The sequence below is a fragment of the Tachypleus tridentatus genome, chromosome 12, assembly GCF_004210375.1.
Source record: "Tachypleus tridentatus isolate NWPU-2018 chromosome 12, ASM421037v1, whole genome shotgun sequence".
NCBI lineage: Eukaryota > Metazoa > Arthropoda > Merostomata > Xiphosura > Limulidae > Tachypleus > Tachypleus tridentatus.
The window spans coordinates 135,643,011-135,667,213 of NC_134836.1; the positions used below are offsets into that span (position 1 = coordinate 135,643,011).

Sequence of the window (24,203 nt, forward strand, 5' to 3'; positions counted from 1 at the left end):
AGTGTAATTAATCTCTAGGAAACACACTATTTAGGAAAAATGAGTGTAATTAATCTCTAGGAAACACACTATTTAGGAAAAATGAGTGTAATTAATCTCTAGGAAACACACTATTTAGGAAAAATGAGTGTAATTAATCTCTAGGAAACACACTATTTAGGAAAAAAATGAGTGTAATTAATCTCTAGGAAACACACTATTTAGGAAAAATGAGTGTAATTAATCTCTAGGAAACACACTATTTAGGAAAAATGAGTGTAATTAATCTCTAGGAAACACACTATTTAGGAAAAATGAGTGTAATTAATCTCTAGGAAACACACTATTTAGGAAAAATGAGTGTAAATAATCTCTAGAAAACACACTATTTAGGAAAAATGAGTGTAATTAATCTATAGGAAACACACTATTTAGGAAAAAGGAGTGTAAATAATCTCTAGGAAACACACTATTTAGGAAAAATGAGTGTAATTAATCTCTAGGAAACACACTATTTAGGAAAAATGAGTGTAATTAATCTCTAGGAAAACACTATTTAGGAAAAATGAGTGTAATTAATCTCTAGGAAACACACTATTTAGGAAAAATGAGTGTAATTAATCTCTAGGAAACACACTATTTAGGTAATTAATCTCTAGGAAACACACTATTTAGGAAAAAATTAGTGTAATTAATCTATAGGAAACACACTATTTAGGAAAAATGAGTGTAATTAATCTCTAGGAAACACACTATTTAGGAAAAATGAGTGTAATTAATCTCTAGGAAACACACTATTTAGGAAAAATGAGTGTAATTAATCTCTAGGAAACACTATTTAGGAAAAATGAGTGTAATTAATCTCTAGGAAACACACTATTTAGGAAAAATGAGTGTAATTAATCTCTAGGAAACACACTATTTAGGAAAAATGAGTGTAATTAATCTCTAGGAAACACACTATTTAGGAAAAATGAGTGTAATTAATCTCTAGGAAACACACTATTTAGGAAAAATGAGTGTAATTAATCTCTAGGAAACACTATTTAGGAAAAATGAGTGTAAATAATCTCTAGGAAACACACTATTTAGGAAAAATGAGTGTAATTAATCTCTAGGAAACACACTATTTAGGAAAAAATTAGTGTAATTAATCTATAGGAAACACACTATTTGGGAAAAATTAGTGTAATTAATCTCTAGGAAACACACTATTTAGGAAAAATGAGTGTAATTAATCTCTAGGAAACACACTATTTAGGAAAAATGAGTGTAATTAATCTCTAGGAAACACCATTTAGGAAAAATGAGTGTAAATAATCTCTAGGAAACACACTATTTAGGAAAAATGAGTGTAATTAATCTCTAGGAAACACACTATTTAGGAAAAAATTAGTGTAATTAATCTATAGGAAACACACTATTTAGGAAAAATGAGTGTAATTAATCTGTAGGAAACACACTATTTAGGAAAAATGAGTGTAAATAATCTCTATGTAACACACTATGTAGGAAAAATGAGTGTAATTAATCTGTAGGAAACACACTATTTAGAAGAAATGAGTGTAATTCATCTTTAGGAGAGAGGCTAGTTAGAAGAAAAGAATGTAATTAAGCTATAGAAAGGAGGCTAGTTAGAAGTAATGAGTGTTATTAATCTATAGGAATGTGACTAGTTAGAAAGAATGAGTGTTATTAATCTATAGGAAAAAGATTAGTTGGAATCAAAGAGAGTAATTAATCCATAGGAAACACACTTTTTATAAAATAATAAATGTAATTAATATCTAGGAAACAGACTAGTTAAAAAGAATAAAAATAATAAATCTATATGAAGAAGTATAGATAGAAGGAAAGAGTGTAATAAATCTATAGGAACATATAAGTTACAAGGAATGATTATGATTAATCTGTAGAAAGGAGAATAGTTAGAAGGAATGAGTGTAATTAATCTATATGAAAAAGAATAGGTAGAAGGAATGAAAGTAATTAATCTATAGGAAATATACTAGTTAGAAAAAATAAGTTTAATTAATCTATAGAAAGGAGGGTATTTGAAAGGAATGATTGTAATTAATCTATTGGAAACAGATTAGTTAAAAGAAATGAGTGTAATTAATATATAGGAAAAAGAATAATTAGAAAAAAAAATGAAATTAATCTAAGAGAAACACACTATTTAGAAGAAGTGAGTGTAATTAATCTATAGGAGACACTATTTAAAAGGAATGAGTGTAGTTAATCTATAGGAGACAGAGTATTTAGAAGGAATGCATGTCACTAATCTATAGTAAATCTGACTGATTAGAAGGAGTGAGTGTAATTAATCTATAGAAAGGATGATACGTAGAAAGAATGACGGTAATTAATCTATATGAAACAGATCTGTTAGAAGGAATGACTGTAATTATTCTCTCGTTAAAAGAATAGTTAGAAGGAAAGCGTGTAATTAATTCATAGGAAAAACAATAATTAGAAGGAAACTGTAAATAATATATAGGAACAAGAATAGTTAGGAGGAAGGAGTATAATTAATCTATATGAAAAATAATAGTTAGAAGGAAAGAGTGTAATTGATATATAGGAAAGAGAACAGTTGTAAGGAATGAGCGTAATTAATCTACAGGAAACAGACTAGATAGAAGGAATGAGTGTAATTGATCTGTACAAAACAGACTAGTAAGAAAGAATGAGTGTAGTTAATATAGTACAGAAAGGAGGTTAGTTGAAAGGAACGAGTGTAATTATTCTATAGAAAACAGACTAGTTACAAGAAGTGAGTGTAATTATTTTATAAAAAACAGACTAGTTACAAGAAATGAGTGAATTTATCCTATAGGGAAAAGAACAGATAGAAGAAAAGACTATTAATCTACTGGAAATAGATTACTTAGAAGGAATGAGTGTAATTAATATCTTGTTAAAAAACAGTAAGAAAGAATGCATTTATTAATCTATGGGAATAGCAATAGTTAGAAGGAATGAGTGTAATTAATCTATACAAAATAAACTAGTTAGAAGAAAAGACTGTAATTAATCTATAGGAAACAGACTAGTTAGAAGGAATGAGTATAATTAATATATAGGAAAAAATAATTAGAAGGATAGATTGTGTTTAATTTATACGAAACACACTATTTAAAAGGAATGAGTGTAATTAAAATATAGGAAAAATAATTAGAAAGATAGATTTATTTAATCTATACAAAACACTATTTGTAAGAAATGAGTGTAATTAATCAATAGGAAACATGCTACTTGGAAGGAATGAGTGTAATTAATGTATAAAAAAGTCTAGTTAGTATAAATGAGTGTAATTAATCTGTGGGAAAAGGACTAGATAAAAGGAATGAATTAATTAATCTATATGAAAGAGACTAGTTAGAAGGAAAGAGTGTAATTAACTTTTAACTGTTTAATATCCCATCTGAAATAAACATGGAAATATTGGCTTCTAGAATTTATAAAGAGTAGTCTGTTGGTTAAAAGACTTAAGTTTTATTATAAAATCTTTGTTTTAGCTATGCTGTGACTTTGCTGTAGAATTAAAAGTATTAAAAATGTGAAATATCTACATATGATATGTAACTCAGAGAACTCAGTAATAATATTGAATAACCAAGGACCAGAAGAGTGATATCTCTAAATATAAACTTCAGACTTTACCTGAAAAACAAGAATGAAGAAAAGACAGAGAAACATGTAAGGAATCCTGTACATGACAACCTTTTCTCCACCGAGAGATATCACCATTAACATGCATGTTACAACACATATCAATATTTTACAAGAAGGTTCTTCACGATAACTCCTAGGCGGCGCATGCGTACAGACCTCCCTTTGAAGTAGCCACACTCAAGCGATGATGTAAGGCTGCTTCAACAAACGTTTTATTAATATCATTTCTGGTTTAAGTCATATAGAAGTTGGTTATAAATGAGAATAATTACTTAAGGTAATGGACAACCATATAAATTATGAGCAAACAACCAAAAGAAAGTGTTGACTTTTATAGGTCCCAAACTCACTGACTTTACTATCACTATGACTTTCCATATTGCTCTTTCTTGCACCAGTTCTTTAAAACTAGTCAAGGTTTATTTGTCATGCACAATGCTACACAGGCTACCTGTGCTGTGTCCACCATAATTTTCAAACCTCAATTTTTAACACTATACGTCTTACTACTGAACAATTTATCAACATTAATCTAATACACACAGAAACTAGTCATTATCAAAATCTTAACTCTTCCATAATCTGAATCATGTGGTAATCACAAACTGATACAGCACATTGTTTCAAGTTGTTAAATGTTTGAGAATAAATCATAGGTTCTTAGTGTGCATACACACCCACATCTTGTCACCTAACAACTAAATCAAACTGCTATAGTTGTCACCTAACAACTAAATCAAACTGCAATAGTACAATTCAACTGTAACAGTTGGTTTAAACTGCTGCAGTACGACTCAACTTTAAAAGTTGGTTTAAACTTGTATAGTATAACTCACCTGCAGCAGTTGGTTCAGACTCAAACATGTCCAAAAATATTAACTAACTACCTTCTAGAAAGATGGCCCAGATTTCTGACCAACTGTCTTCCTTCTAATATTGATTGGAGTTCGTACACTTCATGACAATATTATAATTTGAAGTTGGTTAATTGGTGAATCTGTGCAGCTTGACTCAAGGTTCCATAACTAAATTCAATTACACTTGTGAAGGTCGTGTTCTATGTAATATTCCTATATTCTGGTTTCCAGTCTTCTTGGTTCTGTCATCCACACATTATATTACACCTTAACATCTATTATTATTGTGCTCTATGGATGTAATAAAATTATGTACATTGTTTTTGGTAACTTCTTCACTTCTTAAAATAATATAGGAGATGTCTACCTAAAGATACAGACTGTATAGTGTACAAAGCATTGACTATTGTATATGTTACATCCAACTAATGTTCATCTAGTACCATCTGGTAATTCCTGCTTCACCTTGAACACCATTATTCTGTAAGAAAGCTACCTTTAAGAGGAAATGATAATGCAGTTTACACTAGAATTACGATTCATTTTAATTACAGCTAGTTATTACGATTAAGTGATGACATTGTGAACTGCCCAGAAACATATAGGATGGATTTAGGTTTAATATGACACTAGTTATGAGCTAAAAGTGTGTTCTCAAGGTGGCTGGTATGGGTGTTGAAATTTTAATTAAAATAAAGTACAGAACAATGTTTCGACCTTCGTAAGTCATATTCAGGTTAACAAAGAGAAAGTTTGCAACTGACCATTGCCAAGAACGTCTTAAAGTGTAAACGTGTACAGTATTGTAGGTGGCATTAGGTTATTAATTAGTATAGTTATAAAGGTGTTTCTTTATATTGGCTTAATTTTGGTTTTAGTTGTTGTATAAGTAGGGCTTATTTGATTTTGTGTTTGTTTATATTTGTTTCACTACTTGGTATCTGGGTGTTTTCTATGGTTATGTTGTGTTTATTTGATTTGCAGTGTTCAAAAAACGTGTGAAGGTGTTTAGTTGTATTCTTTTAACCTAGTTTCAATTTTTCTGCTTGTTTTTCCAATATAGAAGTCGTGGCAGTTGTTGCATTGTATTTTATAAATTATGTTGGTGTTATGTTTCTCAGTATAGTTTTTACATAGTATGGACTTTAGTTTCATTCCTGGGTTTTGGATAAATTTGGTATTAACTGGAATGTTGTGTTTTGTTATACGTTTTTTCCAAATGTTGGTTATTTTTTATGCTAATGTCAGGAACCTATGGTATGCAGCAGTATAAGGTTTTGTAGGTTTTTGTATTTTGGGATTTACTGTCGTTTGTTTGTTGTTGGTCTAGGTGTGTGGGTATAATTTTTACACGATTTTTTGAGAAAATTTGTTGATGTTGATGAAGTGTTATTTTATTTTGTTGATTTCATCGGTAATTTTATTTGGTAAGCAGAGTTTTGTGGCTGTGTTTATTTGGTTTCTTAATTTGTTGAGTTTTTATTTGGTTTCATGTGCTGAGTCCCAGGGAATGTATAATCTAGTACGGAGTGATTTTTCTGTGGATTTATGTGTTCAATTGTGTATCAGTTCTAGTGATCTTAATGTTAAGAAATGCTGGTTGGTTAGTTTTTCCTGTCCACAAATGAATATAATGTTGGGGTGTATAAAGTTAATGTGGTTGAAAAAAACTAAGTGTTTGTTCTGATGATACATTTGCTGGATTCACATCCACAGACATGTGCACGACAATGGTCAGTTGCAAACTTTCTCTTTGTGAACCTAAAGATGACCTAGGAAGGTTAAAACTTTATTCTCTACTTTATTTTAATAAAAGTTTCAATATCCACATCAACCATCTTTACATACATTATTACTTCAAGTGGGTTTCTCATCATCATGAATTTGTGATGAAATAGCTGTAGAGTTGTATCAAGTGAAACAAGAAAACAAAAGATGAATTATTTGGTCGGTTACTCACTTTTGGGTTTGGTTTGTTGCCTTGTTTTAGATAAAGAAACAAGTGAAAGTTAGTGACAATCATCTTTTAAAGTAAAACTCTCTTTCACTGTTAATTTCTCAACGTGTATGTTTGTATTATGCCTACTGTGTACCTTGGTCAACCCTACATATAAAGCCTAATGACCCTATGATAAATATATCTTGCTTAAAAAAAATTAGAGTTTTAAATGGACGAGAAGAGAAAACCCATGACTTTCATATAAATTAACATGATTAAAACATTACGTTTCTCCCTTCAGAAACACACATTAAACACAATAATTAGCCTCACCAGGATAGCGACAATTAAATACATTATATCTTTCCATCATTACTCTCTCTGAAATATCCCTGTTGGCTTCCAGTCGTTTTTCTTCTACGAACTGACGAAGAGTTACCCAGAACACAATAGTGTACATAATCTGCATTGGAAAAAATAATTTACTCTACATTAATTGTCTTTATCTCATCTCTCAATGTACAATCCTCGTTATAAAAGATGACAGTACAGAACATCAATTTATTCTACATTAACTCTCTTTATCTCATCTACTAATGATCAAACCTTATTAACAAACCTTGGTAGAAAAGATGAAAGTACAGAACATCAATTTATTCTACATTAACTTTCTTTATCTCATCTAGTAATAAACAAACATTGGTAACAAACTTTGGTATAAAAATGACAGTACAGTATATCAATCTATTCTACATCAACTGTCTTTATCTCATCTAATAATGAACATACCTCAGTATCAAACCTTGGTATAAAAATGACAGTACAATATATCAATCTATTACACATTAACTGTCTTTATCTCATCTAGTAATGAACAAACCATGATGAAAAACCTTGGAAGAAAAGATGAAAGTACAATACATAAATATATTCTACATTAACTGTCTTTGTGCCATCTCTTCATGAACACACTTCAGTAACTTACCTAGGTAGAGAAAAGAACAGTACAGTGCATTAACACAATTACGACAGAAAGTGTTCGTACCCCTTTGTCATGAGTAGATTTTTCCTTATAACTTAAAAAGTATCATGATTAGGATAATGAAAGTACAGTATATTATAAATATAATACAAACACACATCTACATAAATCTTTATATAAATTAAACGACAAATAAACTGTTTATAAACAAATAACCAAACACAGGAGGGGCAGAAAGTGTTCATGAGTCTACTTTAATGGTCAGTTGTGTAGCCTTTCAGGCAAATTACTTGACTAAATCTCTCCTCATAGCCCTTTATGATCGTTTGACAGTACTCGACTGGTATTTTCTTCCATTCTTCTGTACAGAAGGCCTCCAACTCTTGCAAGTTTTTAAGATAACGCTGATGAACCCTGGTCTTCAACTCATGCCAAACATTTTCAATTGAGTTGAGATCGAGTGACTGCTATGGCCACTCAAAAATGCTTATATGGTTCCTCTGCAACCACGATTGCACATATTTCGATGTGTGCTTAGGGTCATTGTTGTGCTGGAAGATCCAACGACGCCCAAGCTGCAAGTTCCGTGCATCATTCTTGATAAAAGTGCCTAATATATCAACTCTTCTATTTTCATGATTCCATTGATGCAGTGTAGGCTGCCTACACCAGAATAGCCGAAGGAAACCCATAGCATGATCGAGCCACCTCTGTGTTTAACTGTAGGGACAATATTCTTTGGAAGATTTTGTTTCCCCTTCTTACGGAAAATATAGCAAAAATAATTGCGGCCAAAAAGCTCGATTTTAGTCTCGTCTGACCAAAGAATACTCTTCCAATAGGTAAAGGGTTTACCTACATGCTTTCTTGCATACCTCAATCGTGCTTTTAAATGAACAGGCATTAAATATGGAGTTCTGCGAGGACGGCATGCTTTGAATCCAAAAGAGTGTAACATGTTCCTAACTGTAGAGGTGCTTACTTCAACCCCAGTTTCCCTTATCAGTTTCTGTATGTTATTATGTGTTAAACGAGAGTTCTTACTAACTTCTCTGAGAACCTTCCTCTTGGTTCCCCCCTGAAATTTTGGTGTGGCATCCAGAATGAAGAAGGTTAGCAGTTGACCCTGTAAGCTTAAACTTGGCAATTATGCTTTGAACAGTAGATTTTGGCACATTAAGTTGTGTAGCAATACCGGAAAGAGACATACGGCACTTGTATTTTACAAAAATTTGGTTCTTTAAATCACTGGACAGTTGTTTCCTGTTCACCATAGTGACCAAGCAGATAATGACAGAGACGGTACTAAATTTCCGGATGTAAATGTTTTGCTGGCTAAATTTTAATAATTATGAACCCAGTGTCTAGTTCTGAAATGGTATAATGTAGTTTATTCGCCAAACTAAACAAAATTTTTACGGTAATATCAGTTTTTTCACACGTTCTGAATTATACGAACACTTTCTGCTCCTCCTATTTTTGGTTATTTGTTTATAAACAGTTTATTTGTCGTTTAATTTACATAAATATTTATGTAGATGTGTGTTATTATCATATTTATAATATACTCTACTTTCATTATCCTAATCGTGATACTTTTTAAGTTATAAGCAAAAAACCACTCGGGATGCAATTATATTAACTGTCTTTATCTCATCTAGTAATAAACACACCTTGATAAAAACCATGGAAGACCAGATGACACAAAAGTATTGGGTTGAGGAATAATTCATGAGCGTTTTTTCAAGTTAAAAAAATATATTCATAAATGAAACGCTTTCGCAAAATATTTCATGTCATTTGGTAGATAATTTTTTGCTCTAATAGATGGTGTGTTTGATTTTCATATGTCTTTAATTTTTGTTTTCATTTTCAGCTCATTAAACGGAATGTCAAGTGGACAAAATCGAGCATTTTCGACACCATCTGCTTTTCGCATTTAATATCTTGCAATTTCGTTTAAAACAATGCATACTATATACCTAGGTATTACATGAAATAAAGTATCATAATAAATGTTTTGGGTGTAATGTGTTCATCCATTGAAGTATTGTATAGTCTTGCATGTAATGCTTGAATGAAATTATTTAAAAATGCTCACGAATTATTCCTCAACCTAATACATCAATCTATTCTACAGTAACTGTCTTTATCTCATCTAGTAATGAACACACCATAGTAACAAACATTGGTAGAAAAAGTGACATTACAGTACATCATTCCATTCTACATTAACTGTTCATCTAGTAATGATCACACCTTACTAAAATCCTTGGTAGAAAATATGACAGTACAGTACATCAGCTGTTCAACATTAACTGTCTTTACCTCGTCAAATAATTATCATAACTTAGAATCAAACCTTGGTAAAAAAGATGAAAGTACAGTACATCAATCCATTCTACATTCACTCTCTTTATCTCATCTAGTAATGATCAAGCCATGGTAACAAACCTATGAAAAAATATGACAGTAGAGTACATCAATATATTCTACATTATCTATCTTTATGTCATCTAGTAAAGATCCCACATGAGTAAAAAACCTTGGTAGAAAAGATCAAAGAAGTACATCAATCGCTTCTACTTTAACTGTCTTTTATCTCATGTAGTAATGATCAAACCATGGTAACAAACCATGAGAGATTGGATGACACTAAATTATATCAATCTGTTCTTCATTACCTGTCTTTATCACATCTACTAATGAATACACACTGGGAAAACCTTGAAAGAAAAGATGAAAGTACAATACGTCAATACATTCCATGTTGTCTTTATCTCATCTAGTATTGATCACACCTTAGTAACCAACCTTGGAAGAAAAGTTGACAGTACAGTACATCAATCTATTCTATATTAACTGTTTCTATCTCATCTAATAATGATCACAATTTGGTAACAAACCTTGGTAGGGAAGATGACAGTACAGTACATAAATCTATTCTATATTAACTGTCTCTATCTCATCTAGTAGTGAACACACTTTAGTAACAATCCTTGGTACAAAAGATGACAGTACAGTACATCAATCTATTAACTGTCTTTATCTCATCTAGTAGTGAACACACTTTAGTAACAATCCTTGGTACAAAAGATGACAGTACAGTACATCAATGTATTGTATATTAACTGTCTCTATCTCACCTAGTAGTGAACACACTTTAGTAACAATCCTTGGTACAAAAGATGACAGTACAGTACATCAATGTATTGTATATTAACTGTCTCTATCTCATCTAGTAGTGAACACACTTTAGTAACAATCCTTGGTACAAAATATGACAGTACAGTACATCAATCTATTCTATATTAACTGTCTCTATCTCATCTAGTAGTGAATACACTTTAGTAACAATCCTTGGTACAAAAGATGACAGTGCAGTACATCAATGTATTGTATATTAACTGTCTCTATCTCATCTAGTAGTGAACACACTTTAGTAACAATCCTTGGTACAAAAGATGACAGTACAGTACATCAATGTATTGTATATTAACTGTCTCTATCTCATCTAGTAGTGAACACACTTTAGTAACAATCCTTGGTACAAAAGATGACAGTACAGTACATCAATGTATTGTATATTAACTGTCTCTATCTCATCTAGTAGTGAACACACTTTAGTAACAATCCTTGGTACAAAAGATGACAGTACAGTACATCAATGTATTGTATATTAACTGTCTTTATCTCATCTAGTAGTGAACACACTTTAGTAACAATCCTTGGTAGAGAAGATGACAGTACAGTACATCAATCTATGCTATATTAACTGTCTTTATCTCATCTAGTAGTGAATACACTTTAGTAACAATCCTTGGTACAAAAGATGACAGTACAGTACATCAATGTATTGTATATTAACTGTCTCTATCTCATCTAGTAGTGAACACACTTTAGTAACAATCCTTGGTACAAAAGATGACAGTACAGTACATCAATGTATTGTATATTAACTGTCTCTATCTCATCTAGTAGTGAACACACTTTAGTAACAATCCTTGGTAGAGAAGATGACAGTACAGTACATCAATCTATGCTATATTAACTGTCTTTATCTCATCTAGTAGTGAATACACTTTAGTAACAATCCTTGGTACAAAAGATGACAGTACAGTACATCAATCTATTCTATATTAACTGTCTTTATCTCATCTAGTAGTGAATACACTTTAGTAACAATCCTTGGTACAAAAGATGACAATACAGTACATCAATGTATTGTATATTAACTGTCTCTATCTCATCTAGTAGTGAACACACTTTAGTAACAATCCTTGGTACAAAAGATGACAGTACAGTACATCAATGTATTGTATATTAACTGTCTCTATCTCATCTAGTAGTGAACACACTTTAGTAACAATCCTTGGTACAAAAGATGACAGTACAGTACATCAATGTATTGTATATTAACTGTCTCTATCTCATCTAGTAGTGAACACACTTTAGTAACAATCCTTGGTACAAAAGATGACAGTACAGTACATCAATGTATTGTATATTAACTGTCTTTATCTCATCTAGTAGTGAACACACTTTAGTAACAATCCTTGGTAGAGAAGATGACAGTACAGTACATCAATCTATGCTATATTAACTGTCTTTATCTCATCTAGTAGTGAATACACTTTAGTAACAATCCTTGGTACAAAAGATGACAGTACAGTACATCAATGTATTGTATATTAACTGTCTCTATCTCATCTAGTAGTGAACACACTTTAGTAACAATCCTTGGTACAAAAGATGACAGTACAGTACATCAATGTATTGTATATTAACTGTCCCTATCTCATCTAGTAGTGAACACACTTTAGTAACAATCCTTGGTACAAAAGATGACAGTACAGTACATCAATGTATTGTATATTAACTGTCTCTATCTCATCTAGTAGTGAACACACTTTAGTAACAATCCTTGGTACAAAAGATGACAGTACAGTACATCAATGTATTGTATATTAACTGTCTCTATCTCATCTAGTAGTGAACACACTTTAGTAACAATCCTTGGTACAAAAGATGACAGTACAGTACATCAATCTATTCTATATTAACTGTCTTTATCTCATCTAGTAGCAAACACACTTTAGTAACAATCCTTGGTACAAAAGATGACAGTACAGTATATCAATGTATTCTATATTAACTGTCTTTATCTCATCTAGTAGTGAACACACTTTAGTAACAATCCTTGGTACAAAAGATGACAGCACAGTATATATCAATCTATTCTATATTAACTGTCTTTATTTCATTTAATAATGATCACAATTCGGTAACAAACGTTGGTATTGAAGATGAGAGTACAGCAGATGAATATATTCTACTTTAACTGTCTTTATCTCATCTAGCAATGAAGAAAGAGGATTGTTGTAAAAAACTAAGTATTTTAATAATAAATTCTAATTTCATTTTATTTGTTCTCTAACCTTCACAGCCAAAGGTTGATAGGAGAGTTCATAGTATTTCATGAGTCCAAGTTGTTCTAGATTAACTGTTTCAATCTTGTCAGGCAACTCACAGTCTCTAAGATTGAGTCCATAAATGTACTGTAGGAGCAATAATGATTCAGCATAAGCCACAAAGAATGGTGAAGTACGTAGACATGCTTGTCGAGAGTTTGGCAACATCCACACAACACAGGACCACAAGAGGAGAATAAAAGTTAACCAGCTGTGATAAGTGATGCTCCAAGTCTAAAACAAAAGAACAACAATTCATTTCCTGCAAATTATTAACCTACATGTTACGCCAATGAGATAGGTCATTATGACAAGTTTACAACTACTTACATCCTGTTCACAAGGATCTTAAATAACTCCAGAAAAAAAGTGTGCAAAGATACTATTGCATATACATAAATATATATTTTCTAGTTGAACAATCGTAAATTCTGCCAGTTTAACTGCTGGACGTTCATAGTTTTATGAACTTTTTGTGATAAACCAACCACAGTTAGAAAACCCAATTTTATGAACTTAGACTTAACACTTTACTGCAGTGGACCAAAAAAGACACTAGACTACAAGAATCAATAGTTGTTAATTCATTTGTTCCCCAATTCTACTCTATAATAAAACCAACTATAAACAATTTAGGTCTGAGTTCACTATTAAAATGTTTTAATATTACACACTTCTCGTCACCCATATGATCATTATAAATGTTATTTACCATCATTATAATAATGGTAGATCTGAGTTCACTATTAAAATGTTTTAATATTACACACTTCTCGTCACCCATATGATCATTATAAATGTTATTTACCATCATTATGATAATGGTAGATCTGAGTTCACTATTAAAATGTTTTAATATTACACACTTCTCATCACCCATATGATCATTATAAATGTTATTTACCATCATTATAATAATGGTAGATCTGAGTTCACTATTAAAATGTTTTAATATTACACACTTCTCGTCACCCATATGATCAGTATAAATGTTATTTACCATCATTATAATAATGGTAGATCTGAGTTCACTATTAAAATGTTTTAATATTACACACTTCTCGTCACCCATGTGATCAGTATAAATGTTATTTACCATCATTATAATAATGGTAGATCTGAGTTCACTATTAAAATGTTTTAATATTACACACTTCTCGTCACCCATATGATCAGTATAAATGTTATTTACCATCATTATGATAATGGTAGATCTGAGTTCACTATTAAAATGCTTTAATATTACACACTTCTCTCCACCCATATGATCATTATAAATGTTATTTACCATCATTATGATAATGGTAGATCTGAGTTCACTATTAAAATGTTTTAATATTACACACTTCTCTCCACCCATATGATCATTATAAATGTTATTTACCATCATTATAATAATGGTAGATCTGAGTTCACTATTAAAATGTTTTAATATTACACACTTCTCGTCACCCATGTGATCAGTATAAATGTTATTTACCATCATTATAATAATGGTAGATCTGAGTTCACTATTAAAATGTTTTAATATTACACACTTCTCGTCACCCATATGATCATTATAAATGTTATTTACCATCATTATAATAATGGTAGATCTGAGTTCACTATTAAAATGTTTTAATATTACACACTTCTCGTCACCCATGTGATCAGTATAAATGTTATTTACCATCATTATAATAATGGTAGATCTGAGTTCACTATTAAAATGTTTTAATATTACACATTTCTCTCCACCCATGTGATCAGTATAAATGTTATTTACCATCATTATAATGAAGGTAAGTCCAAGTTCACGATTCAATAGATCAAATGTTTTAACTTTACACGTTTCTCTCCACTCATGTGATCAGTATAAAAGTTATTTACCATCATTATAATAAGGGTAGATCTGAGTTTACTATTCAATATATCAAATGTTTTCTGTTTTAATTTTAGACGTTTCTCTCCACCCATATGATCAGTATAAATGTTATTTACCATCATTATAATAAGGGTAGTTCTGAGTTCACTATTCAAAAGTTTTAATCTTAAACATTTCTCTCCACCCGTGTGATCAGTATAAATGTTATTTACCATCATTATAATGAAGGTAAGTCCAAATTCATGATTCAATAGATCAAATGTTTTAATTTTACACGTTTCTCTCCACTCATGTGATCAGTATAAAAGTTATTTACCATCATTATAATAAGGGTAGATCTGAGTTTACTATTCAATATATCAAATGTTTTCTGTTTTAATTTTACACATTTCTCTCCACCTATGTGATCAGTATAAATGTTACTTACCATCATATATATATTAAGGGTAGATCTGAGTTCAAAATTCAAATGTTTTAATTTTACACATTTCTCTCCACCCATGTGATCAGTATAAATGTTATTTACTATCGCTATAATAAGGGTATGTCCAAGTTCACTATTCAATAAAACAAATGTTTCTGTTTTAATTTTACCCATTTCTCTTCACCCATGTGATCAGTATAAATGTTATTTACCATCATTAGAATAAGGGTATGTCTAAGTTCACAATTGAAAACTTTTCATTTTACACAATTCTCTCAACCTAATGAACAGTATACGTATTATTCACCATCTTTATAATAAGGGTAGGTCCAAGTTCACTTTTCACTAGATCAAATGTTTTAATCTTACAGATTTCCCTCCACCTGTGTGATCAGTATAAATGTTATTTACCATCATTATAATAAGGGTTCCAATGTAGCTTCCTTTCTTCACCAATCTAAACAGACACGTGAATAATGAAAAATACAATGATTTTGTGATATCAATTGACGACACTTCATCATCTGAATCACCATCAAAGGTATTTCCATCAGTGGAAAGAATAACACTTCCATTCATGTCCATAGCAAAGATGTCTTTTGACTGCGATGGATCTTCTGGATATGTTCCATTATCATCTTCTAGAAGCTACCAAAATAGGATGAAATTTATAAAACCAGTTTTGAAATTACACTAATCTTTTATTAACACCATAAGTAACACATACCTGTCAAAAAACTATGTTAGAGATTGGATTAGTCCTTTTGTATCCTAATACCTACAAGACACCTGTCAACATCTACCTTAGAGACTGGATTAGTCCTTTAGTAACCTCTTACATACAAGACACTTGTCAACATCTAGCTTAGAAATTGGATTAGTCATTTATAAACCTGGTAAGTACAAGACACCTGTAAACTTATACCTTAGAGATTGGATTAGATATTTAGTAACATAGTAAGTACAAGACACCAGCCAACATATACTATAGTAACCTGGTCAGTACCAGATACCTTCAAGATTAGATTGGAGTATACTGGTAGGTACAAGACACCTGTTAACATTTAGCTTCGAAATAGGATTAGTCCTTTTATAACCTATTAAGTACAACACACATGTCAACATCTAGATAAGAGACTGGATTAGTCCTTTCATAACCTGGTAAGAAAAACATGTGTCAACAAACTAGCTTAGAGATTGTATTAGTTCTTTACTATACTTGTAAGTACAAGACACCTTTCAAAATATACATGAGAGAATGGATTAGTACTTTAGTAACCTAGTAAATGCAAGACACGAGTTACCATCTAGCTTAGAGATTGAATTAGTCCTTTAGAATCCTGATAAGTACAAGACACTTGTCAACATCTAGCTTAGAGATTGGATTAGTCATTTAGTATACTGGTAAGTACAAGACACCTATCAACATATATCTTAGGGATTGGATTAGTCCTCTAGTAATCTAGAAAGAACAAGGCACCAGTCAAAATCTAAATTAGAGACAGGATTAGTCCTTTCATAACCTTGTAAGTACAAGACACCTCTCAACAACTATCTTAGATCAGTCCTTTAGTATACTGGTAATTACAACACACCTATTAACATGTACCTTCAAGATTGGATTAGACCTTTAGTAACCTGGTAATTACAAGACATCTCTCAACATCTAGTTTAGAGATTGGATAAGTGTTTTAGTAACCTGCTAAGAACAAAACATTTGTCAAAAAACTAGCTTAGACATAGGATTAATCATTTAGTATACTGGTAAGTACAACAATCCTGTAAACATTTAGCTTAGAGATTGGATTGGTTCTTTAGTATACTATTAAGTACAAGACACCTCTCAACATCTAACTTAGAGACTGGATTAGTCCTTTAGTAATCTAGTGAGTACAAGACAGTTGTCAACATCCACCTTAGAGATTAGATTGGTTCTTTAGTATACTAGTATGTACATGACACCTATCAACATATAGCTTAAAACCTGAATTAGTTCTTTAAAAATCCAGAAAGTACAAGACACCTGTCAACATTTAGCTTGAAGTCTGGATTTGTCCTTTAGTAACCTGGTAAGTACAAGACACCTCTCAACATCTACCTTAAAGTTTGGATCAGTAAACTGGTAGATACAAGATACCTATCAACATCTAGTTTAGAAATTGGATCAATCCATAATTATACTGGTAAATACAAGACACCTGTCAAGATATACCTTAGAGATTGGTTTAGTCCTTTATCATCCTGGTAAGTAAGTACAAGACAACTGTCAACATTCAACTTAAAAATTGAATTAGTCCTTTAATAAACTAATAAGTGCAAGACACCTGTCAACATCTATCTTACAGATTGGATCAGTACTTTACATAATATCAGCATCTAGCTTAGAGATTGCATCAGTCCTTTAGTATACTAGTAATTACCAGACACCTGTCAACATCTAGTTTAGATATTGGTTTGGTTCTTTAGAATACTGGTAGGAACAAGACTCCTATAACATTTAGCTCAGACATTGGATTAGTCCATTCATAACCCGGTAAAAAAAAAAAAAAACACCTGTAAACAACTGTGTTTGAGATTGGATACGTTCTTTCACACCCTGGTAACAACAAAACACCTGTCAACATCTCGCTTAGAGATTGGTTCAGTCCTTTAATAACCCAATAAGTGCAAGAAACTTCTCAACATTTATCTCATAGATTGGATCAATCCTTCAGTATACTGGTAAGTAGAAAACACCTGTCAATATTCAGCTTAGACATTGGATTAGTCCTTTAGTAACCTGGTAACTACAAGACACCTGTCAATATACACCTTGGGTATTGGATTCGTCTTTCAGTAACATGGTAAGAATAAAACACCTGTAAATAAACTAGCTTAGAGATTGGATTAGTCCTTCAGTACATTGATAAGTACAAGAGACCTCTCAACATCTACCTTAGGGATTGGATTAGTCCTTTAGTAAACTGGTAAGCAGAAGATACATGTCAACATCTAGCTTAGGGATTGGATTAGTACTTTAATAAACTGGTAAGTGCAAGACATCTGTCAACATCTATCTCAGGAATTGGATCAGTCCTTTAGTATACTGGTAAGTAGAGACACCTGTCAATATTTAGCTTAGACATTGAATTAGTCCTTTAGTATACTGGTCAGTACCAGACACCTGTCAACATCTAGCTTAGAGACTGGATTAGTCCTTCAGTGACCTTGTAAGTACAAGACACCAGTCAACATCTAGCTTTGAAACTGAATTTGTCCTTTAATAACCTAGTAAGTGTGAGACACCTGTAAATATCTATGTTAGAGATTGGATCAATCCTTTAGTATGCTGATAAGTACAAGACACCTGTCAACATCTAGCTTACAGATTGGATTAGCCATTTAGTAACCTAGTAAATACAAGACACCTGTCAACATCTGGCTTATAGATTGGATTAGTCATTTAGTAACCTTGTAAGTACAAGACACCTGTCAACATATAGCTTAGAGATTGAATTAGCCATTTAGTAACCTGGTAAAAGCAAGACACCTATCAAGAAACTAGCTTAGAGATTGGATTAGTCCTTTAGTAACCTGGTAAGTACAAGACCCTGTCAAGATCTAGCTTATACATTGGATTAGTCCTTTAGTAAGCTAATAAGTACAAGACATCCATCAATATATAGCTTAGAGATTGGACTAATCCTTTAGTATACTGGTAAGTAGAAAATTGTAACTGTTATCACACCAATAAAAAATTTAGAAAAAAGATATATATATATATATACGTATGTATGCAATACTAATTATTACATGTAAAGGTAATATATGTATAGTGACAATAATATGCAAAGCATCGACAAATACAATGTGATAACTGTAATAACACAATACATAGCATATAAGAACATTATAATTATAGCTATAATGACAATATTGTACATAATATTGGCAAAACCATGGTGATAACTATGATAATAACACAATGCATAACATGTAAACACAATATAACCACAATGCTATACAAAACATGGATAAAAAACATAGTTATAACTATAATAATAATATTTCAAACAGAATATAGGAGCTTTTAGTTTTTCAATATTGATGAGACAAACGTTGTAAGTAATCTAGTATAATGTGGAGACAACAAAAGAGAGTATTTCATCATTGTTATTAGCTACAGTGAAAAGGTTACATAAGAGAATTAGGTTTATATATGTAAAAATGGCTGGTATGGGTTGAGACATTTTTTTTTTTATGTAGAGGAACAAACAACGTTTCGACCTTCTTCGGTCATCGTCAGGTTCACAAAAAAAAATTTCTCAACCCATACCAACCGATTTTACATATATATTTTTCTCTACAAGTGGGTTTTCTCGTCATCATGGATTATAATTAGGTTTAACTGTAATGATAGTACAATAACTAGGTTTTATCTATAGCACTGAAATTAGAGTTATATTATACACACAAAAAGGACTCATAGTTTTATCTGTAGCACTAAAACTGATGTTAGTAACAATAATAGCTTTATCTCTAACATTAAGACTAGTGTTATATTACACTAAAAAACAGCAATGATAGCTTTATCTATAACACTGAAACTAGTTATAATACACAAGCAAACAGCACTGATAACTTTACCTATAACACTGAAGCTAATTATATTACATAAACAAACACTACTGATAGCTTTGTCTCTAACATTCAGACTGGTGATATATTACACATAAAAATACAGAACTCAGAGCTTTATCTGTAACATTGAGACTAGTATCATATTACATAAAAAAAAACAGGATTGACAGTTTTAACAGTAACATAGACACTGGTGTTACATTACACAAAATAAACTGACAGATTCATATCTTACACTGAGACTCATGATAGTAACACTTACAGCTTCATTGGTAACACTGAGAATAGTGTTATATTGCACAATCAGAAATCAGTTATACCTTCAACATTGAGACTATGGTTATATTACACAAAAAAACAGTGCTAATCTATTTATCTGTAAAAACTGAGACTAGTTTTATATTAAACAAACAAATAGCACTGATAACTTTATCCTTAACACTCAGACTAGTGTTACATTACCCAAACACACAACACTAAATATTTTATCTATAATGCTAAATCTATAGTTATATTACACAAACAAACAACATTAATACTTTTATCTATAACACTAAAACTATAGTTATATTAAAAAAATAAACAACATTAATACTTTTATCTATAACACTAAAACTATAGTTATATTACTCAAACAAACAGTACTGATAGCTTTGTACTTGAAGTTTCTAATATTGTCTTTTTACAGATAATGATAAAACTAGTGTGTGATAAACAGACAATATTATTAACTTTATGTACAATAATATGACAAGTGTAGGATAAACAAACAATACTAGTAACTTCAAGTAGAATGATAAGAGTAGTGTATGATAAACAGACAATATTAGTAACTTTATGTACAATAATATGACATCTGTAGGATAAACAATCAATACTAGTAACTTCAAGTATAACGATAAGAGTAGTGTATGATAAACAGACAATATTAGTAACTTCAAGTACAATAATATGACAAGTGTAGGATAAACAAACAATACTAGTCATTTCAAGTACAATAATATGACAAGTGTATGATAAACAGACAATATTAGTAACTTTATGTTCAATGATATGACACGTGTAGGATAAACAAACAATACTAGTAACTTCAAGTATAATGATAAGAGTAGTGTATGATAAACAGACAATATTAGTAACTTCAAGTACAATAATATGACAAGTGTAGGAAAAAACAATACTAGTAACTTCAAGTATAAATATAAGAGTAGTGTGTGATAAACAGACAATATTAGTAACTTCAAGTACAATAATATGACAAGTGTAAAATGAACAAACAATATTAGTAACTTCAAGTATAATGATAAGAGTAGTGTATGATAAACAGACAATATTAGTAACTTCAAGTACAATAATATGACAAGTGTAAGAAAAAACAATACTAGTAACTTAAAGTATAAATATAAGAGTAGTGTGTGATAAACAGACAATATTAGTAACTTCAAGTACAATAATATGACAAGTGTAAAATGAACAAACAATATTAGTAACTTCAAGTATAAATATAAGAGTAATGTATGATAAACAGACAATATTAGTAACTTCAAGTACAATAATATGACAAGTGTAAGATGAACAAACAATACTAGTAACTTCAAGTATAAATATAAGAGTAATGTATGATAAACAGACAATATTAGTAACTTCAAGTACAATAATATGACAAGTGTAAAATGAACAAACAATATTAGTAACTTCAAGTACAATAATATGACAAGTGTAAAATGAACAAACAATACTAGTAACTTCAAGTATAAATATAAGAGTAGTGTGTGATAAACAGACAATATTAGTAACTTCAAGTACAATAATATGACAAGTGTAAGATGAACAAACAATACTAGTCATTTCAAGTATAAATATAAGAGTAGTGTGTGATAAACAGACAATATTAGTAACTTCAAGTACAATAATATGACAAGTGTATGATAAACAGACAATACTAGTAACTTCAAGTATAATGATAAGAGTAGTTTATGACAAACAGACAATATTAGTAACTTCAAGTACAATAATATGACAAGTGTAAGATGAACAAACAATACTAGTAACTTCAAGTATAAATATAAGAGTAGTGTATGATAAACAGACAATATTAGTAACTTCAAGTACAATAATATGACAAGTGTAGGATAAACAAACAATACTAGTCATTTCAAGTACAATAATATGACAAGTGTATGATAAACAGACAATATTAGTAACTTTATGTTCAATGATATGACAAGTGTAGGATAAACAAACAATACTAGTAACTTCAAGTATAATGATAAGAGCAGTGTATGACAAACAGACAATACTAGTAACTTCAAGTACAATAATATGACAAGTGTAGGATAAACAAACAATACTAGTCATTTCAAGTACAATGATAAGATTAGTGTATGACAAACAAACAAGATTAGGAACTTCAAGTACAATGTAAGACTAGTTATACAGTAATCAGGAGAATTATTATTACAGCTATAATAACAGGAATGTTAGGTTACAGTGAAAAAGATTTTAGCTATAGTGATAGGAATGTGTTAATGATAACAACATTGCTAGTTTTACAACACAAATAAAGTATTAATGATGCTAATAAGGTAATACTAAGCTCTTTTCAATAGGTATAAAACAGACATATTCTAAGTGGTTCAAGAATAAGGGCTTTCATTTCATTTAACACTCCTACGAAAAGTGGGGCCTAATAGGCCCCAGAGCAACTTGAAAGGCTATTAATATTAGGCTAATAATTTTGTATTTAACTGAAATTGCCATTTAAATCCATTAATGAATGGATTAACGAGATTCCCATTGTCCCTATCTACTATCTACCGAAACCACAGCCAGGGGAACGGGCTTGGAGAAATCAGGACTAGAAACGTCTTTTCGTAGGAGTGTTAAAATAATATAAGTAGTTTTGAAAGGCTTACCTCAATTTCTTAGAATAAAAAATAATACCTTTCAGGTTTTGAAAAGTAATACTGTGTTCAAATGTTTGATTATACATGGATTATACATGACTAGTGTGCAAAAGTAAGGTTGTGTAGCAAAGTGTTTCACTTTATGGATATTAAATTTTGGATTTCAAAACATTAAACTTTTCAGGTGGAAAATAATAACGTTTTATTTCAAAAGATTAGTTACACTTTATGGATGTTAAAAAGGTCGTGTTTCAAAAGTTCCAATTAATAACAAACAAAAAGTTTCTCACAAAAGCATCAATAACAAAAACTTTATAAAATATAGTAGTTCTTAAGAAAAAGCCAAAACAAAATAAAACATTTAAAGCCTGATAATAACAAATATGTTTAAGACAAACATTCATCATAATAATATATTCCATTTTTCTAATCAATGCCAATTAAACTCAGACAAAGCTGCAGCTAGAGAGAGCAATAGTTAGGGTTGTGCAGTACATACGACTTGAATGCCTTCTTGCACATTGCGAGGTCTACATCTTAACATGCCAGAAGGGGATTGAGGAGAGCTTTGTTTTGTGTCACCTTTGGCTACGGCATGCTCTGCACTGCCTTCAAGCTCTTCTTTCACCTGAAGAGGTCAACAAGCTGAGGTACTGAAATCTTTAATGCTTTAACCTGCCACTAGGAGCAGAATTCAGTAAGTGCACTACAAATCACTTATGAAAACTAAAAAACAGGATAATCATATTTTGTTCGTCATAACCTTTGATCTACATCTAATAAAACTAATAACAAGTTTATCATATGTTGTTTGTCATAACCTTTGACTTACATCTAATAAAATTAATACCAGGTTTATCATATTTTGTTTTCACAACCTTCAATATACATCTATTAAAACTTATAACAGATTTATCATATGTTGTTTGTCATAACGTTTGACCTACATCTAATAAGATTAATAAAAGGTTTATCATATTTTATTTTTCATAATCTTTGATCTACATCTAGTAAAACTAATACCAGGTTTATCATATGTTGTTTGTTATAATGTTTTATCTAGATCCAATATAACATTTCATATAAAACAATAAAGTTCAAGTAAAATTCTTGTAGATTTTTAAAACTGACACTGTGATTTAACCATTTACTTTTAGTGGATACAGTAAGACACAGTAAGTAACCTCACAGTGTTTCATTTATTGAAACTAAACATGATATGGTGGAACTTTATATGATGTTAACACAGCCTTATGTGTATCTTAAACTATGAGCCATAATTTAAGAGATTTTTAAAATATAATGATTTTACTAATTAACATATTATAAATATTTTACTGGTAAATTCTATGAGAAGTCTTACTGAGAAGAGCAATTTTACTAATTAATATATTATAAATATTTTACTGGTAAATTCTATGAGAAGTCTTACTGAGAAGAGCAATTTCACTAATTAATATATTATAAATATTTTACTGGT

General features: G+C 30.6%; 1 protein-coding gene across 1 annotated transcript; it reads right to left on the reverse strand.

Moving 5' to 3' along the window:
• Window positions 1-3,790: 3,790 nt before the first annotated feature.
• Window positions 3,791-23,585, reverse strand: LOC143235809 (uncharacterized). The gene is made up of 6 exons (XM_076474003.1): window positions 23,556-23,585; window positions 23,223-23,351; window positions 15,609-15,845; window positions 12,874-13,140; window positions 6,787-6,916; window positions 3,791-3,852 (listed from the first exon to the last, which is right to left on the reverse strand). The coding sequence occupies exons 1-6, from the start codon at window positions 23,583-23,585 to the stop codon at window positions 3,791-3,793; spliced, it is 855 nt and encodes a 284-aa protein (XP_076330118.1).
• Window positions 23,586-24,203: the final 618 nt, after the last annotated feature.